Source organism: Eutrigla gurnardus (assembly GCF_963514095.1).
Source record: "Eutrigla gurnardus genome assembly, chromosome: 21".
NCBI classification, from domain to species: domain Eukaryota; kingdom Metazoa; phylum Chordata; class Actinopteri; order Perciformes; family Triglidae; genus Eutrigla; species Eutrigla gurnardus.
In genome coordinates this window covers 12,071,621-12,089,648 of record NC_139932.1, presented here as the reverse complement: position 1 = coordinate 12,089,648, position 18,028 = coordinate 12,071,621, and the positions used below count along the sequence as shown (strand labels likewise).

Genomic DNA, 18,028 nt, shown 5'->3' with positions numbered 1-18,028 from the left:
CAGCGTACGAATGAAAACATGGGATGAGAAAGTTCACTTTTTCACACGTTTTAAGGCTCAGACACAAAAAATCTGTCCAGTGCACTCACGGGGGCCAGATGTTCAAAACGGAGAGATAATGAGAGAGACGGCCTATCGACCATAGCCTACGTCATGTCCACGTTGCGTACCCGTGCATGTGCTCGTGCATGAATCGTTCTGTGCCGAAATCCACCTCTTCTAATCCTGCCAAACAATCCTGACTTTTTCGGCTCTATCGTGGGGCAGGAACGCATGTGAGTGTGGAGGTCATGCACTTTTTTTTTTTTTTACTAAATCAACGCACCACCAGTGACGTTTCAGTTACTCACCACCATGAGTTGGCGTCCACCACCAGCAGTTGGGAGCTGCATGCGAGGAAGGCGGCTGCCAGCAGCATATGCCGCACGGCGCCGGTTCGCTTCCTGCGGGCAGGCCTGTCCATGGTCCGCCGCGTCGCCGCCACACAGCCGCTGCTGGGGAAAGTGCTCTGCTGGAGAGACATGGGCAGAAGATCAGGAGGCGTCCTGCTCGGTCCTGCAGCGTCTGCTGTTACGCAAACTTTGTTGTGCTGGCGATGGAAAAATAAAATAAAAAAAATAATCCACTTGTCTTCTCCTTCCCTTCCAGTATCACGTAATTTAAAACTATGAAAACAAAACTGCCATTAAGCATAAGATGAAAAAGCCAAGAGGGGAAAAAGGGCAGTTTGTAATCCAAAAGGTCAGCGGCTCCAGTTTAAAGTCGTGCGTAAAATGGTTTGGTATCAGTGGGGTTTTACGCAAAGTGCGGGGAGAGTTCTCCCTCTCCCGTTGTCTCTAAAAAGAGCTAAATAAAGCAAAGCCGCGATGGTAAATGTGTGATCCCGTTGTTGTCTTGAGGACAGATTAACAAGGAGATTAAACCGCTAATTGAGCAGCAAAGCGACTGTTCCTTTCCCTTCTGTCCCCTCGCGACCACTCCACATCTCTGTCTCTCTACACTCCTCCTATTCTCACCCCCCACTTCACCTCAGACCCCCCCCTCTTCCCTCTCTGGCCATACATTGCGCGCGCATGCAGCGCGTTACACCAAATGGCTATTTGACACGGTCAACATTGAACGCAAAGCCAAGACCGAAAGCACCTGTCACGTTGCGCGTAAAGGTTTTTGAATATGAACAAAGTGCGTAAAATCGGTCGTGGATTATTTTTTGGGGTGGGTGAAACAGATAACACATGTTTCTAATCAAGGCCTTTTCCTCACTTGTATCTGACCAGTGATCAATAAACGTTAGTTCCTCGAGTTTACTCAAACTTAAATGTGTTAAGCATAATGTTTATGCATACGCGTCACTAAAGTGATTCAAATACGGCCAGTGGACGATTTAACGTCGAGCGATGGGAGTTTTTGCCACAACAACAAAAAAAACCCATCGACCCCCCAAAAAGTTCACGTGCGTCAAATTCCTTTTATTAGCTGAAGTGAATAATTTGTTTGAATAAAAGGTGAGCGCTTCAACATAGTCTAATCCCCTCTTTGGTCTGCGACAATAAAAGGCAGACACACACACACACACACACACACACACACACACACACGCACGCACACACGCACACACATACACACACACACACACACACACACACACACACACACACACACACACACACACACACACACACACACACACACACAATCAGAGGCCAGTGGAGTAAAGAAAAGGCGTGTTGAAGCGGGCTCTCCTCAATTCATAGCCCGGCCAAAGACAAACTGGGCGGTGAACCTGCAGAGGAACCGGCTCTTTGATCTGACTCGGTGCTTCTCGAATGACTGCGTCCGAAGGTGATCGCAGGGGAGATTATAGTCTGTGCCCCCCCTCCCAGAAATAGCCCTCAGAGGCAGATGAATCTCTAAAGACGAAATGTTATTTGTGTGGACTTTTATTCGACTTATTATGAGAAAGCACAAAGTCAACAAATCCCCCAATAACCACGAAATGACTTTAAAAGACTCATCTCTCCTGAAAAACCTGTGTTTAGTTTGTTGTTAGGTTTGAAAATGCATGAATAATTACTTGGCTTTCATTCATCCTTATTTGAGTTAATCCTGGATAACAAAAAAGAAACTCCACATAAATAATTTTTTAAACAACCTGTTTATCGCTGCAGAGTTTCAGACACTACGTGGGTTTATTATCGATCTTGATGTTGTAAATATTTCCATCAATATCCCTGTAAAGTGTGAGACATTGGGCTTCACCGTGGGGGGTTCACGCGTACACGCACGCGTGACTGGCTGCCTTCAATATACATCTGAGTGATATGTAAACAATCAGAAACATTTTGGGAAACACAAAGATGATTATAACATGTAACAACAGTAAAACTTGCGGATCACTCAGAACTGAACCAGTGCTTTCCTCTTGTTCCGCAGACGTTTCCATCAAGAGTTGTGTGCCACTCTATTGCATCCTGAGGAGGTTACTATGACAACAGCGCCCTCGTCTGGTTAACAACAGCCATTGATTCTCTCGCAACATAAACTCCCAGTACTCCTATACCACTATATTTAAGAGAATATTCACTCCAGAGTAAGTTTATCCAACAGTTATTGTTAATAATTAGGGTATTTTATAAATACTTATTTGAAACATGATAATGACATGCGACTGCTAAGGATAAAATAAACGTCTTGGGGTTGTGGCCTCTTATGAAAAAAAAAAGATGAGACCTTTGTTTCAGATGTGTAATAGCTGTTCACAGCTATGAGACATTCCCCCTCCAAGTTTCTCAGATGGTCTGATTTAGATAAATGTTTGAGGAAAAACAGAAAAGTCCCCAAAATAAATCTCAATTTGTGTAGCAGAACCGTGGAGGGCCCGACTCTCAGAACCACTTGACTAAACTACCTTACTGTACATATAGAAGTATTAGTAACAAAGTAGTAAAACTAGCTCCACCTCACAGGGGCCAACAGAACAAGTCATTTTACTTACTTTTTAATTTTTTTTTATCTTCCAAAATGAGGAACACGTAAAGCAGATGAAATCTCGACACTATTAAGAAGAATAGTGATTAAATGCAGTCATTTCAGCACTAAGAACAGTGGTGTGTCCGTCCTCCCTGGTCGATGTGCAGCTGAAATATTCTGCATAATGGAAGGCTGGGATACAACAGTGACTTATGACAATGAATCAGCAGTCTGTAAATGACACGACTGCGCCCCCTAGTGTTGTCCTACCACACAGTCTTTGTTATACATGACTGTTGTTGGGATGAATTGAAGAATTTGGCAATAAACCTGATTCTCTTTGTTGGTGCCGTTGATGTTTTTGACATTCCCAGATGATTTCAATTTTGGGTGAAACATCTGAGAGCCCAACTGAAAAAAAAAAAAAAAAAAAAATTAAAGGTTTCTCCTCTTGAGAACTCAGCTAATTAAAACATCCTGATTGTCTCGTCATTTGGGAACCGAGGAGAAACAGGCCAACGGCTTATTCTGGGACACGAGCCGGAGATTCAGAAATATCGGGCCTGGAGCAGCCGCGCTGCAGCTGCCGGTTGCCCTGGCAGCTTGTGATGTGCCAGTTGAAACACAGGGAGGTGCAGTTCAGCTACAGTGCACTCAGCAGCCAAAGGAAAGGGGGGCAAACTGAGTAAGGGGGGGAGACAAAACTTGGACCAAGTGAGATAAAGAAAGAAAGATGTGGGAGGGTGAACAGCGAAGGTGAAAGAGAGAGGGAGTGTCCAAGTAATGGATACACAGAGAGAGAAGGGGGAGAGGGAGCGAGAGAGGACTTGTCCCCAGAGGATATGTGCAATAGCCATGCAACAGGGAGCAATGCCTGAAAAAGTCGGCAGCTCCTCTCCGGATTAACAGCAGCCTCACTATTTATTGCCTACAGTGCCAGACGAAGCAGCCAGCGCTCTCCTGCAGGGGAACCAGCTGCGGTCTGCTGATGAGGTCTGAGTTGATCCCCTGCAAGCTGCTATTGCCAAAATGCTAAAAATTTCCATTTTTATAAATGACTGCCGCTTTAAAATTGCTCACCTTCTCGTTAAAAAGACACAAAAAAAACCAGCGTAGAGAAATCAGGGCAAATGTTTTAGTCCTGTGCAACTTCTAGGCAGAAATGTCCTAGCTGGCATCATTTAGTCGGGAGAACACAGTGGTGGAATAAGTCAGATCTGTTACTGCAATATAAAGATACTGCATTATTAATTCCTGCATTAATATGTTACTTTTGGTGAAAAGAGCTCATATTTCATAAAAAAAATGGCCTGTGACTGTCATGCTACTAAACATTATATTATTGAAAAACGTGTAGCTAACATTTAACTGTTGTAGCTGGTGAAGGCGGAGCTACTATTAACTATTTCATATACTGTTTGATAGTTTCTTATGATCTAAACTCATGATATGTTGCTGAAAATACTTTGAAATACTGAAGTACAAGTACCTCAAATTTGTCCTTGAGTAAATGTACTGCCATGAGCTGTGACCTGAATATCTTTTCTTGCATTTGACACACAAACAAGTCTTTTTTCTTAAACTGCCTGCAAAAAGGGGGGGTCAAAGGTCAGGCACAGCTGCAGAACAGTGACCCCGGAGCCTGCAGGGATTCATGGTCCTGCTTGAGAACACTTGAGCGGGGCAGATGTTTGGAGATAGAGGGGCTTAGACCTCCAGTCCACCAGTCTAATCCATAATCGTTCCCGCACTGCAAACTCGCCCGAAAACACGTTCTCACGTATTATTCTTGAGAGTATTCTTTAAGACCGACGCAGGAACGAATGCCAACGTTGTACGTACAGATGAAGACATTTGTGCGAACCAAAAGAACTCAAAACTACAAAATTGCGACCGCAGTGCACCCATGCTGGGATGCTGAAAACTCAGCTTACTATATATGATATTCCTCTCAGTCTGTCTCTCATGTCTTTCTTCCTTTTGTCTCTATTTCATCATGTCTGTTCTTGTTCCAAAATCACACACACACATACATGCACACACACATGTGCAGCAACAAACTGCCAAATGCAGCTGGCTGCGGGGAAATTTACTGCTAACACACACAGACACACACACACACACACACACACACACACACACACACACACACACACACACACACACACACACACACACCCGGGGGGAAATGCAGTGGGACTTGGAAGCAGCAGAGAGGAGCTTTCGGAGAGGCCTTGGGCTTTCTGCTCGTCTCTTTGTTTTTGCTCCGTTTACATATGTGTTTGCATGTACGATGTCCTATGGAAACCCGTCCTCTTTCCTCCCACACTCTCTCTCTCTTTGTCACGCTTGCTCTCCCTCTCTCTCCTCTTTCACCCACTCCATCTCCCCCCCACCCTCCCCCCTCTGTCCATCTCCTCCCTTCTTCCCTCCATCCATCCTTCTGTCAGCTGGCAGAAGATGAGTCATGCCTCTAGCTGGGAGGCTAAAACTCTCTCTCTCTCTCTCCCTCCCTCCCGCTAAATATATCTCCTCTACACTTTCCATGTCTCTTTCTCCCTCCTTCTCTCACACTTCTCTCCGCTCTGCATCACCATCTGTCTCTCTGCTTTGTTCTGTCGCTCCACTACCGGGCTCTCTCCTCCGTTCCTCCCGTGCTTTTCCGTCTGAAAGTCAGATTCGTCGGCCATTTATGTTCGTATCCGTCCCCATCACCTTTCTCCCTCTCCAACAGTGCACCCAGACACCTATAAAAAGCTGTGATGATGACTCTCCCTTTAACCCTCCTTGTTTATTGTATGTACACCCACTTGTACTGTGGCTCTGTATTCATGCATTCATATCGTAGCTTGTTATATGTCCATATGTGCTTGTAAACCTGTTCTCTGCATGGTAAATCAGTGTCTTGCTACCTGTTTCAGGTATCAAATCTATGATGTCAATCCAAGTATATTGTTGCTGTGTATGCAGACGACATGCCAGGTTTAGGTCATTTTTATTATGCAATTCGAAATGACAGTTTTGGGGGTTTATTTTGCTATACGCTATTTTTCAACTAATGTGACAAACTTAAAGGACACAAGGGGAAAACGGTATTTCTCCTTAACATTCTGTATCTTTACCCCCGGTTTAACTTTTGTGAAAAACCACAGTGTTTATCTGTAGCAGTCTGTCAACATCTAACACAAACCATGATAAGCTACTAGTAAAAGTAGCCTATCAGAGGGCGATTGTGTTGTTTCTTCTTTAAGAAGTTTCCAATAAAAGTGCTTAGGTGTCTGGTTGAAGAATATAGTAGGGGTCTAAACTGAGGGAGCTCTGGCTGCCCTCGTTTGGCACTGGACTGGAACCGTGGGGGAGGCAGAGATCAGGAAACCCAGGGAGAAGCCACTGAGGCTGGGCCAGATCCCCCCAGTTCCCCCTGGTGTCCCGGAGCTCCGCTGGTCAAACTACGCTGGTTTCCTGATCCCATCCCTGGAGAGGCTAACGCTCAAACATGTATAACACATTTACAGAGATCCTTCTGCCTGTCTGTGCAGTGTGCATCTGTGTTACTTCTTTACCAGTCTCCCCCATCTTCCCAAATCTCCCCCCTTCTTTGTCCGTCTAAGTCATAAGCACACTGTTGTCATGTTTAATTCAGACACAGACAGTGTATCTCCTTGAGGTTAATTTATTTACAGGGTTCACAGAGTTCTTCTGCATCTCTTACCCCCCCTCTATCCGTCTCATCACTGTTGTTTTTGTTAAAACAGACAAATACCTGAAATTTAAAGGATTACATTACTGACAAAATACCACATCAATAAAAAGCAAAGGACCTAAATTTGGACTTGAATGTCTTTGAATGTTTATATATTGTCTAATGTGAGCTGGGGAGCAACGTGTTCGACAGCACATTCACTCACTGATGAGTCAGTGTCTCAATGGTTCGCTCACTTGCTGCAGTTTATGTATTTCAGTCGGGGTTGCTGGTGATATTGCGTTATTTTTTTCCCCTGAGCGATGTCTCAGTCTAAGAGGTATTTTGACTCACACATCTTGGTCTTGCACAATTTCACCTGTGTCTACTTTTTCCTGTGAGGATGGTTAGTAAATGAACATGTTCTCACAGGGATTTGAAAGAAAATTGCCTGATTTAAAGTTGTCTCCAAATTTAAAATGACAGCATTTCCAATAAATCAGAAGAGACTCTTGTTGAATATCCTCACCTATCCCACATTTAACTCAAACTCATTGTCCCGGGTGGCAGCTGAATAACACAGTGAAAACCTATTGAACGGATGCAGGTTTAAACCCTTTGGGTTTAGCTTTGTCAATCGATCGTTCATCAATCGTTCCCTCCGTCTAACTTCATTGTGTTTGGTCTCGCCTTGAACTCCATTTAGGGGATCTTGCCTACAACTCTGGGCGTGTTGGGCTACGCATACGTCCATATCAAAAACCTGCCGAGTGCCATTTCTGAGATTGGAGGGGAAAAAAGCTGTTTTCCACCTTCATGGTTCCCCGCACAAACACAGACAGAGTAAAAAAACCAGCCAGATAGACACACACACACACACACACTCAATATGCGGCCTATTCATGCCAACAGATGACAGAGCGCATTGAGAAAACGCCAAAATGCTGACTACTGAGGGAGAGAGCGAGCACAAGGCTGAAAAATCTCCCATGTCAGACTGCAGAGCTGGCAGAAAAGCAAAGCATTGTTGAGGACACACACACACACACACACACACACACACACACACACACACACCTGGTGTGGTGCAGAAACTGGAGCAGGGCGGCAATGCATAACACACACACACACACACACACACAGAGCCTGTGAGGCGCTGTAGCAAGACGGAAGCAGAAGAGCTGTCACAGAAAGGAGAGAGAAAGTGAACGGAAAAAAGAAACGAAGGAAAAATGGAGGTGGAGATATAGATCAGGAGGGATGAAAGAGAGAGAGTGATGAGGAGGAGGAGGAGGCTGCTCTCCTTCTCTTCTGTTCTTCTTCCCAGCCACTTATCTCTCCGTCTTGTGCCTCTCACCTACCTCTTCTCTCTCTTTCTTTTGGTGAAAATTTCAGAAATAGTGGGGGTGACAAACGGAGACTTTGTCAACACGTGTCAGTGGCCCAATAATAGGAATATGTCTCCGGTTGCTAGGTGACGCACTGACGACTCGCACGGCTATTACAGGTAAAGCAGTAGCTCAGTCAGTTGGCTGAGTCACGAGCCAGACAATAAGTTAACTTTTTCCTCCAAGAGGCGCATTTGTAAAATCTATATTTGTGCTCTCGTCTCTCAAGTGTCTGGCAGTTTAAACTTCAGCAGAGCCTTAAAATGTGATGGTGCAATAGAGATAATACAAGAGATGCTTCGAGTTTGGACCCCGCAGCTCTCTCTTCCCAGCAAAAGGTCAGCTATGTCAAAACTGTTCGCAATTTGTCAGCGGCAGGAATTCCCATGTCGCGGCCAAACCCGGGGCAAAAGCTCAGCCTCGACGGGCGAAAAACCAACTGATGCCAATTACACTGGAGCGCAATTTCAGGCAAAATTTCACTGTTTAGATTCTGGGCCAAGCAGGCCGGCGTGCTCCGTCAGAACGGTGTCAACAACGTCGATTCGTATCGTACGATCTGGTTCTGAAGGAGGCTACGCCGGATCCAAAGACAGAGGTTGGGAGGCGGGAAATGGTTGCAAAACAATAAAGAAAGCAGGGGGAGAGAGCGCAGACAGCAGAGGAGCTTTGAAGGCAGATACAAACACCCACGCACACACACACACACACACACACACACACACACACACACACACACACACACACACACACACACACACACACACACACACACACACACACACACACACATATATACACACAAGGGCCATGTTTCAGTGCTGTACAGGTGAAGCCCCGGTGAAGCAAGGAAACACCTGAAGGTACATAAAAGATTCAACGCAGCGTGCAGTGAGCAGACATGTGCGCACAAACATAAACACAAGCACACACACACACAAACAAAAGCTTAATGCAGCACAGGGTATTGTTACTGTCTGCTCTCTCTTCCATATGTTGTGTGTGTGTGTGTGTGTGTGTGTGTGTGTGTGTACGCGGAGAGAGGGAGACAGAGAGGGGGGGAGAGAGAGAGAATCTACAGAGTCATGGTAATATCCATTCAGGAAGGTGTCGGCTTTCAGGGCGACGTGTTGACACACGCCCACGTAACCTTGGCAACCAGCAATCGCTGCGGGTGCAGATGAAGCCGTCGTCGAGGCGAGCAATTACGCAGTCGGAGCCCTCCCCTGAATGATCAAGTACGTACACATCAAGTCGCACTAACACGTGCGCACACGAGGAGACTCGCACATGACGGGTCACATGACGAGGGAGACTCTCGGGACGGGTTCTTTAGGGAGATGACACACACACACACACACACACACACACACACCTGTTTCTTTCTCTCCATCACTTCTGATACATTCTCTAAAAATTACTCTTCCTCCCTTTTCTCTGACCCATTTCTTATTTTACTCCGGCCTTTTCCTCTCCCTTCCCTCAGCCATCCATCTAGCCCTCTTTCTCTTCCTTCTCGCTCAGTGTGAGAGCTAGCGAGGGCCCAGCGGGTTTTCTAGGAGAGGTATGACACACACACACACACACACACACACACACACACACACACACACACACAGGTAGACACACAAATACACAGCTGTGTTATGAGGCAGACAGAGGGAGACAGAAAAACAGAAAAAAACGCATGCTGAGCAAGCGTACACACACAAAAAACACACACACACACACACACACACACACACACACACACACACACACACACACACACACAGGCAGGTCATGCAGAGAGAGACTCTGCTACTGCTGCTGAAGAGAAAAGCCTCTGGCATATAGATCCACCTCTCTCTGTTTCTACATCCTCCATCTCGTTTCTATTGCTTTCGTTCCCTTTCTTCTACTTTTCTACTCTGTGATCGTCTTGCGGAGAAAATAGAAAAGAGCAAACGACAGAATCAGCTGACAGACATGAAAAAGTTTACTGATAGCCTCCTACACAAGGCTGTCTGGCTGGCACATTTAAAGCCACATTGGCTGGGTATTTATGACGTTTTTTTAACCCGACAAACACACAGTTTGGTTCAGCGCTATATTCTGGATGGGACGATTCACATTATGTTGTTTTTGTGTCTGTGTCCCTGTTTAATCCCAGAAGCGTTCGTCCAGCCAGCTGACTGACTCGCCGTAGTCTCCAACATTAGCCACATTTAGCCGGGAGCCGGCGTTAATCTCCCACTCCGTTTATAACTCAAAGTGTTTACACGATCATTACGAAGCTTGGTATTCATGTCGGGATCTCTATTTTGAAAATGCATGACACGGTGTGCGCCTGAGTACCAAGGACGTAAGTGTTGGCGGCCACGGGGGACAGTGGCGGTAACTGCTTGGTTTGTTGCCCTTGATGAATTTACAGGCTATAAGATTAAAAGCAGAGAGGCACCGAGGTGGTCGATTATCGGAATCCAGCTGCTATGATAAGTTTGAAAAATATTCAAATCAGTGCTTGCAAAGACTTTACAACTATAGCATTCCCTGATTTGACCCATGTGGGGAGTGGCTTTTATGACGATCTGAAATAGAAATCATGCGACGTCAAGAGTGGATAAATAGGCCTTTATAGACTCATGAAAGCTTGTGAGACATCCAATAAATGTCTTCTATAAAAACTACATATTTGACATTTTATGAGATATCACAGATGCTAAATTAGTTGTAATAAAAATGTTTTTGTCCTCGATCTGAAACAAAAGCGTAGGTGCTTGCAGGTGCATGGTACACCGGATGTAGGACTGCGACAGCAAGCCTGGCATAAGCGGCAAGCTTCAGTCGCCATTCTCCTTCCCTTCTGCCATTTGCCATTGCTGCATCCTGCTCTTTGCGCCAACCAAGACAACGGCGATTGGTTTAAAGAAATAGAAGCAAGCCAGTTTCTCCCCCTATAGCCGAATGATAATGTGTGCAGCCAGAGCGTTCTCCAGTGCTGACACAGCGCTACGGAGATCGGGCAATGTGAGACTGGAACAGAAATAAAGACCTGAACCATGATAACGACAAGAATGGTTCCACAATTCACCACGTCTGATTACATCAGACTGGTGTCCTGCAAGTATGAATAAGAATGTTTGTTTTCTTTTGATTATAATTAATAATATTTGGTGTTCTCGTGGAAATGTACAAGCTATTGTGTTTGACTTTGGCAACATTGTGACCTCATTATTCATGTCAATTATGTGTATTTGAGAGGGAGGGAGAGACTAACGAGCCCATCCATCAGTTTGAGTTGAGAAAAAGAGACACGTGGAGAGAAAGAAGCAAAAAAGCAGGGAAACATAAAGGAGAAGATCAAAAGACGGAGACAGAAGTTCGGATGTGGAAGATGATGAGGAAACAGAGCGAAAAGACGGTTGAAAACTTTGGGGAATTTGATTTGTTTATCTTAGACTGCTGATGCATCATAATGGCTCTACGTTGTTACAAAACCTCAAATGGTAACTTGTTAGGATGGGGTCTTTTAATGGCCATTACGAACAGGAGGGAAGATGACAGAAAACCAAAAAATAAAAAAATGAAATGCACATGTCTGATTATTGCTTTAAGAGACTTGAAAAAAATATTTTCAGAGAACAGAGAGGATGAGAGAAGAATTGCTGTCAGTTGTGCTCGGCTGCTTCTTTCTATGTAAAAAGGCCTGTTTCTGCAGCTCCTCTCCCTCTCTGTTATCCTCACCTGATCACTGTTGCCTCTCTCCTCCATCACTCTCTCTCTCTCTCCCTCTCTCCCTCCGCCTCTATGTTTCTCATCAGCTCTTCCTCTCCCTCTCTCTTTCTCCTTTACTCTTTCTCAACCACTCTGCCACACTCCACTGGCTTCAGCAAACGGCTCCCCTGTCATATTATCCCTCACACACACACACACACACACACACACACACACACACACACACACACACACACACACACACACACACACACACACAGAGAGAGAGAGAGAGAGAGAGATAGAGGAGCCTACAAACAGTGAGAGAGCATTGCAAGCATATAAAAATTCACTGTTTACACCCAAAATACCATATATACACAGACATATGTTCTCACACACACACACACACACACACACACACACACACACACACACACACACACACACACACACACACACAGATAGATAGATAGATATTGCGACTCACATGTGAGACACACACACACACACACACACACACACACATAATCTGAGGATGAGAGGCCCACTGCAGGGGATGACAGTTACCACTTGGCAGAGAGTAAAAAAAAAAAAGATCTGTATTTGATCACATTACTTTTTAATTAGAAAAACAAAGTGAGTATTGTGGTGCTTTATCACACATATACACACATATAGACACACACGGAAACAAAGTCAGTAGCAAGGCAATAAAGTGTTAGTTGCACATTGTTACATTTTATGAGCTGTGTTTTGTTTTATTGCATGTCTTCTGCCAAACAGTTAATATTTTCAATATTTGAGGGATATTCCGTACTTCAATCCATGTTTTTCTTATTTTTTTAAGGGGGGGGGGGGGGTTGCAATAAAGTAAGTGAAAGAGGAGAGGGGTTGTTTACAAGAGTTGTTTTTTTTCTGTTCTGGAGACGCTCTCCTCCTATTTCCACAACAACAATAACAAGAAAATTGCAGTTAAAAACAAAACAAAAAAATACTACATATTCATGCCAAGTAAAGAGGAGTGAAGAGGGGCTTCTCCGGTTGGCTTTCCTGCGTTTCCTGTGTGGTCCGCTCAAAGGGTTAAAGCCCAAAGTGAACTGAATTGTAAGAAGTTGGTTTCCAAGGGAAACTGTTCGCACCGTTCCAGCTGAGGCGGGACAAACCAACTGCCTGACACGGAGGGGAGAGCAGCGCTTCGATACAATTACGAATTAATACCGCAGCGCGTCGCTTATTACGTATTAACACACATCCTTGCGCGTATGATCACATAAATGCGACGCCAGTAGCTGCGTTGTTTGTAATTGACTATATTTTATCACGTAAGGTGAACACTCGGTGTCGTTTCCACCCCTCCCGTACAGCCAGAGTGCCGGGGTCCCTGCCAAGTCGGTTTGAAAAGAGCAGACAAAGGCTTTGAGCCCAGGACGCCCCTCTCTCTCTCTCTCACTCTGCCTACAAAGCCAACCCAGCTCTATCTTTTTCTGCTTTTCCTCTCGCTCGCGGAAATGTCTTCAAATAGGCGGCGTTGAGAAGCGCTTGTGGTTTCGGTTTTTTTTTTACTTTCTTACTCTGAAATGTACGACCGTCTGGATCCCCGCTCGGCCGAGAGAGGACGGCTTTTTGTAGGTATAATACAAGGAAGCGTCGTCTGAGAGAGGGAGAGAGAGAGGGGGAAGGATTGACGCTTTTTTCCTCCTCTCCTCCTCCTTCTTCCTTTCGCCCCCCTCGCCTCCTCTTTTTGGCGGAGACAGGAGTTGAGGCAGGAATAAACGCCTTTTTTTTCTTCTTTTTTTTTTTGCTTCTTCCCCCTTTTTTTTAATGTATTTGAATCCTACTGCGCAACGAGACCGGATCACGTGGGGTTGGAGAGAGTTGGATCGATTTTGCACAGTTCAATGTGAGAAAAAGAGAGAAACAAACAACTCCTATTTCTTTTTTTTCTTTTTACTTCTGTGGATAAGTGGGACTGTTGGTAGTTTGCATAATTGCAAGAGAGGGGGAGCGGGTTCTTGTTTCAGCCTTGGAGGTGTGGAGTATTAATTCTTATATGCCTGGGGTTTGAAAAACAATGGAGACGCACATTTCGTGCCTCTTCCCGGAAATTTTGGCCATGATTTTCAGCTATCTCGACGTGAGGGACAAAGGCAGGGTGGCCCAAGTGTGCATCGCTTGGAGGGACGCATCCTACCACAAGTCAGTGTGGAGGGGGGTGGAAGCCAAGCTGCACCTCCGCCGGGCCAATCCCTCCCTGTTCCCCAGCCTCCAGGCCAGGGGCATCCGGAGGGTCCAGATCCTGTCCCTGCGTCGCAGCTTGAGCTACGTGATCCAGGGGATGCCCAACATCGAGTCCCTCAATCTGTCAGGCTGCTACAACCTCACGGATAACGGGCTGGGTCACGCGTTTGTGCAGGAGATCCCGTCGCTGAGGGTTTTGAACCTGAGTCTGTGCAAGCAGATCACGGACTCCAGTCTAGGCAGGATAGCTCAGTATCTGAAGAACCTGGAGGTGCTGGAGCTCGGCGGCTGCAGCAACATCACCAACACGGGGCTCCTGTTGATAGCCTGGGGCCTCCACCGGCTCAAGAGCCTCAATCTGAGGTCCTGCAGGCATGTCTCGGACGTGGGGATCGGACACTTGGCGGGCATGACCCGCAGCGCGGCGGAGGGATGTTTGAACCTGGAGTACCTGACCCTCCAGGACTGTCAGAAGCTGACGGACCTGTCACTCAAACACATTTCCAAGGGGCTCACCAAGCTCCGCGTACTGAACCTGAGCTTCTGCGGGGGCATCTCCGACGCAGGGATGATCCACCTCTCCCACATGGCCTCACTGTGGAGCCTCAACCTACGCTCCTGTGACAACATCAGCGACACGGGGACCATGCACCTCGCCATGGGCACCCTGAGGCTCTCCGGGCTCGACGTCTCCTTCTGCGACAAGATAGGGGACCAGACCCTGGCGTACATTGCCCAGGGGCTGTACCAGCTCAAGTCCCTGTCCCTGTGCTCGTGTCACATCTCCGACGACGGGATAAACAGGATGGTGAGGCAGATGCACGAGCTGAGGACCCTGAACATTGGACAGTGTGTGCGCATCACGGACAAAGGGCTGGAGCTCATAGCTGACCACTTGACCCAGCTGGCAGGCATCGACCTGTATGGATGTACCAAGATCACCAAGAGGGGACTGGAGAGGATCACACAGCTCCCCTGCCTTAAAGTGTTGAACCTGGGACTGTGGCAGATGACAGAGAGTGAGAAAGTGAGGTGATTGGGAATGTTTTGTTGGGGTTTTTTTTCCTGTTCTTTTTGTTGTCGGATGGGGACAGAGGGGACATGCGGAGCAGGAGGAGGGGGAAAAGATGGGCGGGTAAATTTCTTTTCTTATTTAAAAATAGAGAGAAAACCTCCGTTTTCCCTTCCGTGTGGTTGTGTAAGGTGTGCTTCTCCCATGTGACCAGAAATTTTATTTTCAAATGTTTTTATTTCTCTCTCTGTTGGCCTTGCAGGATTTCAATTAGTGTTTTATAATGACTAAATATTCTGCCTGGTAGGAAGCAATTAAAACTTACTTTTTATACGAGCCCATGAAAAATCCCTGTTAACAATTGTGTTTTGATCTCGTATTGAGTTTTAACATCTCAGAAATTGTGACATCGGACTGGAATCATTTTACAATGCAAATCAGCTTGTTTCACCTATTTAAAAAAAAATTGTAATTTAAATAATATGCGTCATTTACTGACACTTGGTTCCAGAAAATTCTGAAAGTGAAACTTGCATCCATCCAAAGTTACATCTATCTTTTTTTTCATTTAAAAACAGTGTGTTTTGGAAACTTTTCTTTTAGTTTTTTTTTTTTTTTTTACAGCGAGTCTGCATTTGAGACATTTTAAGACTAATCTCCGCTACAGCCATCACGCCTAAAACATTTGGCTACCTCGTATGTGGTTGTTTTTCGAAAGGGTGTATACTGTTAAATAAAACAGAAGGAAAGTGAGAATGAGAGACTGGGAGAAAATGTGCCTAAAGGGACTGTGTCTGCCCCCTCCCCCCATCCCTCCCTCCATGAGCATAGCTGGAGAAAGGAGACCAGGACACAATCTAACTACCTTTTGTTAATTTACCCCCATAAACAGCAACAATTTCCCAGAGCGAGAGAGAGAGAGAGAGGGACAGCAAGCTGTAAAATCTATTCAGATTTTAACGACGACGCTTTATGCAAAAAACAAAACATAACCCGCTTGTGTGCAAGAGCTTTTTTTATTTGTTTGTTTCCTCATTTTTTTAAGGGATAAAGTCCAACTTCCCTTCAGAGACGTGTTGTGTTCAAGCTTTGGCCAATATAAAAAGGAGACAAGATGATCAGTTTCCCCTTAGAAGAGACACCTACAGTCGTCCTATAACAGTGCAATAGAGATACTGGAATATTATAGTGCTACCAATGCTCGATAAAATGTGATCGGGCTGTTAATAAACACGATATGCATCCATGTTCAGTGCGTTATAGGACCATTTGGTGTTTTTTCTAAGGGATGCTGGTGGAAATAAATGTCAGTGGATGTCGTTTAGATCGCCGTACTTCAAATTGAAGTGATTTCTATATCTTATACCCTTTATTGATCGAAACAAATCAGGGTTTGTCTAATGGCTTTATTTTCCCACGTTAATGCCAACGCAGGTCGCATTCATATTCATGTTGCTCTCACCGGGGAGAGAGAGTGGAGGGTAGGGATATCTCTTTTTTTTTCTTCTTCTTCTCCCCCTTCCTCTTTATCGCTATCTCTCCCTGAATAAAAAATACTCTGAATCCATTTTGAGACACGCTTAGAATATGGAGCGATCGATTATTTTTCTTTCTCTCCGTGTCGGGTTACAAGCGGACTGCGTCTCTTTTTTTTCCTCTCCCCATCTCTCTCTCTCTTTTTTTTTTCTCACACACACACATTAACACACACATGCACACACACAGGCCTGTGTGTGCGCGTTTTAATGTAATGCAATGACCTGCTAGAAAAAAATTAATATACGGATGTGCGTCCTGCTGAAAAAGCTGTGTGTTTGAAAAATAAAAAAGATGTACTGTATATTATGTGTTTGTAAAGGAGAAAAAAAATGCAGAATCCCAAAATTAAATTGTTTTATATTCTTACGGTTAAAACAATTAAAGATATTTATATAATGAACGAAACAGAGCGGTGTGGACTACTTTTGTGTAGGTGTAGCGTTCCATTGTTGTCATGCTGTCTTGTGTTTTTTTTGTCATTAAGAATGTTTGTTTCCGCATGGTAATTTGGCATCGTTCGTTCCCACAAGACAGTAAGTACTGCTGTGGTCTTGTCCTACAATGATTTTGTGCATAATCAGGTGCATTTAGTGCATTAAGGGCTCTTCATTGTAATGCATCGCTCCTAAGAACCACCCACACATGTCTTGAGTATTGTCCCGTATCAGTCAAGCCTAAGCTTTCTCAAAAAAGGACTGGAAAAAGGGAAATAATCTGTTGTTGTTTTTATTATTTACGAGGAGATTCAAAATGGATGCTTGCCGTCTTGATTTGGCTGCAGTGCTTGTGTAATTAATTATCACCAGGGCGTTTATTATAGGAAGCTGTTCTACCCTGCTGACTTTTTTAATCATCGACGTCTGTTTTTTATCCTCAAATGCAGCGCGCAACGTGTTTCGGCTCAACTGGTAGTAGTTCAGAGTTTTCACGTTTGAGGCGCGGGGGGGTTGAAAGCGTAAAGTAGGTTGCGGGTCCTCTCCGGTGGATTTCATGGCTTGAATGGAAGGTTTTGGGTATTAGTTTTGGTTATTTTTGCAGTGTTTTATTTCACATGTGGCAGAGCTGCATCTGTGTGGCTGCATGTGCAGAGTAATGAGATCTAAAGTTGGTTAGAGCAGACCCCCCCCCCCTCCCTTTTCTGCTTTCCATCAGGACGTGTCCTGTGTGTGAAGTGACACCACACACACACACACACACACACACACACACACACACACACACACACACACACACACACACACACACACACACACACACACACACACACACAGAGGGTTGCCAGACCAGTCAGTGGCCATTGTTTGTCTTTAGAAGTTAGGAAGGCAGGTTCTGGTGGGGGATTTTTTTTCTTCTTTTCCCCTCTTTCTCCTCCTCTTGTTCAGTCACGCATACCAGATCCTAGACCAGGCAGGAGAGCCCCCACCCCACCCACTGCTCCTTGTCCACCCCCCCCCCCCCCCCCCCCACACACACACACACACACGCACACACACAAACTGC

General features: G+C 45.3%; 2 protein-coding genes across 3 annotated transcripts in view; one reads left to right on the top strand and one right to left on the bottom strand.

The window, feature by feature from the left end:
• wnt5b (wingless-type MMTV integration site family, member 5b) overlaps nucleotides 1-18,028 on the bottom strand; it is a 64,054-nt gene that overhangs the window by 10,247 nt on the left and 35,779 nt on the right. For both annotated transcript variants that reach the window (XM_084039339.1, XM_084039340.1), the window contains one exon: nucleotides 351-511. In XM_084039339.1, the coding sequence (XP_083895465.1) occupies nucleotides 351-511 (161 nt within the window). The remainder of the gene's footprint in view (nucleotides 1-350; nucleotides 512-18,028) is intronic.
• Nucleotides 13,099-16,951, top strand: fbxl14b (F-box and leucine-rich repeat protein 14b). Its single transcript, XM_084038409.1, has one exon. It carries the CDS (start codon nucleotides 13,811-13,813, stop codon nucleotides 15,011-15,013), a length of 1,203 nt encoding a protein of 400 aa, XP_083894535.1. The 5' UTR covers nucleotides 13,099-13,810; the 3' UTR covers nucleotides 15,014-16,951.

Bases quoted from the DNA above. Each gene is read 5' to 3' on its own strand.
- fbxl14b (XM_084038409.1), top strand. From the start codon at position 13,811: ATGGAGACGCACATTTCGTGCCTCTTCCCGGAAATTTTGGCCATGATT.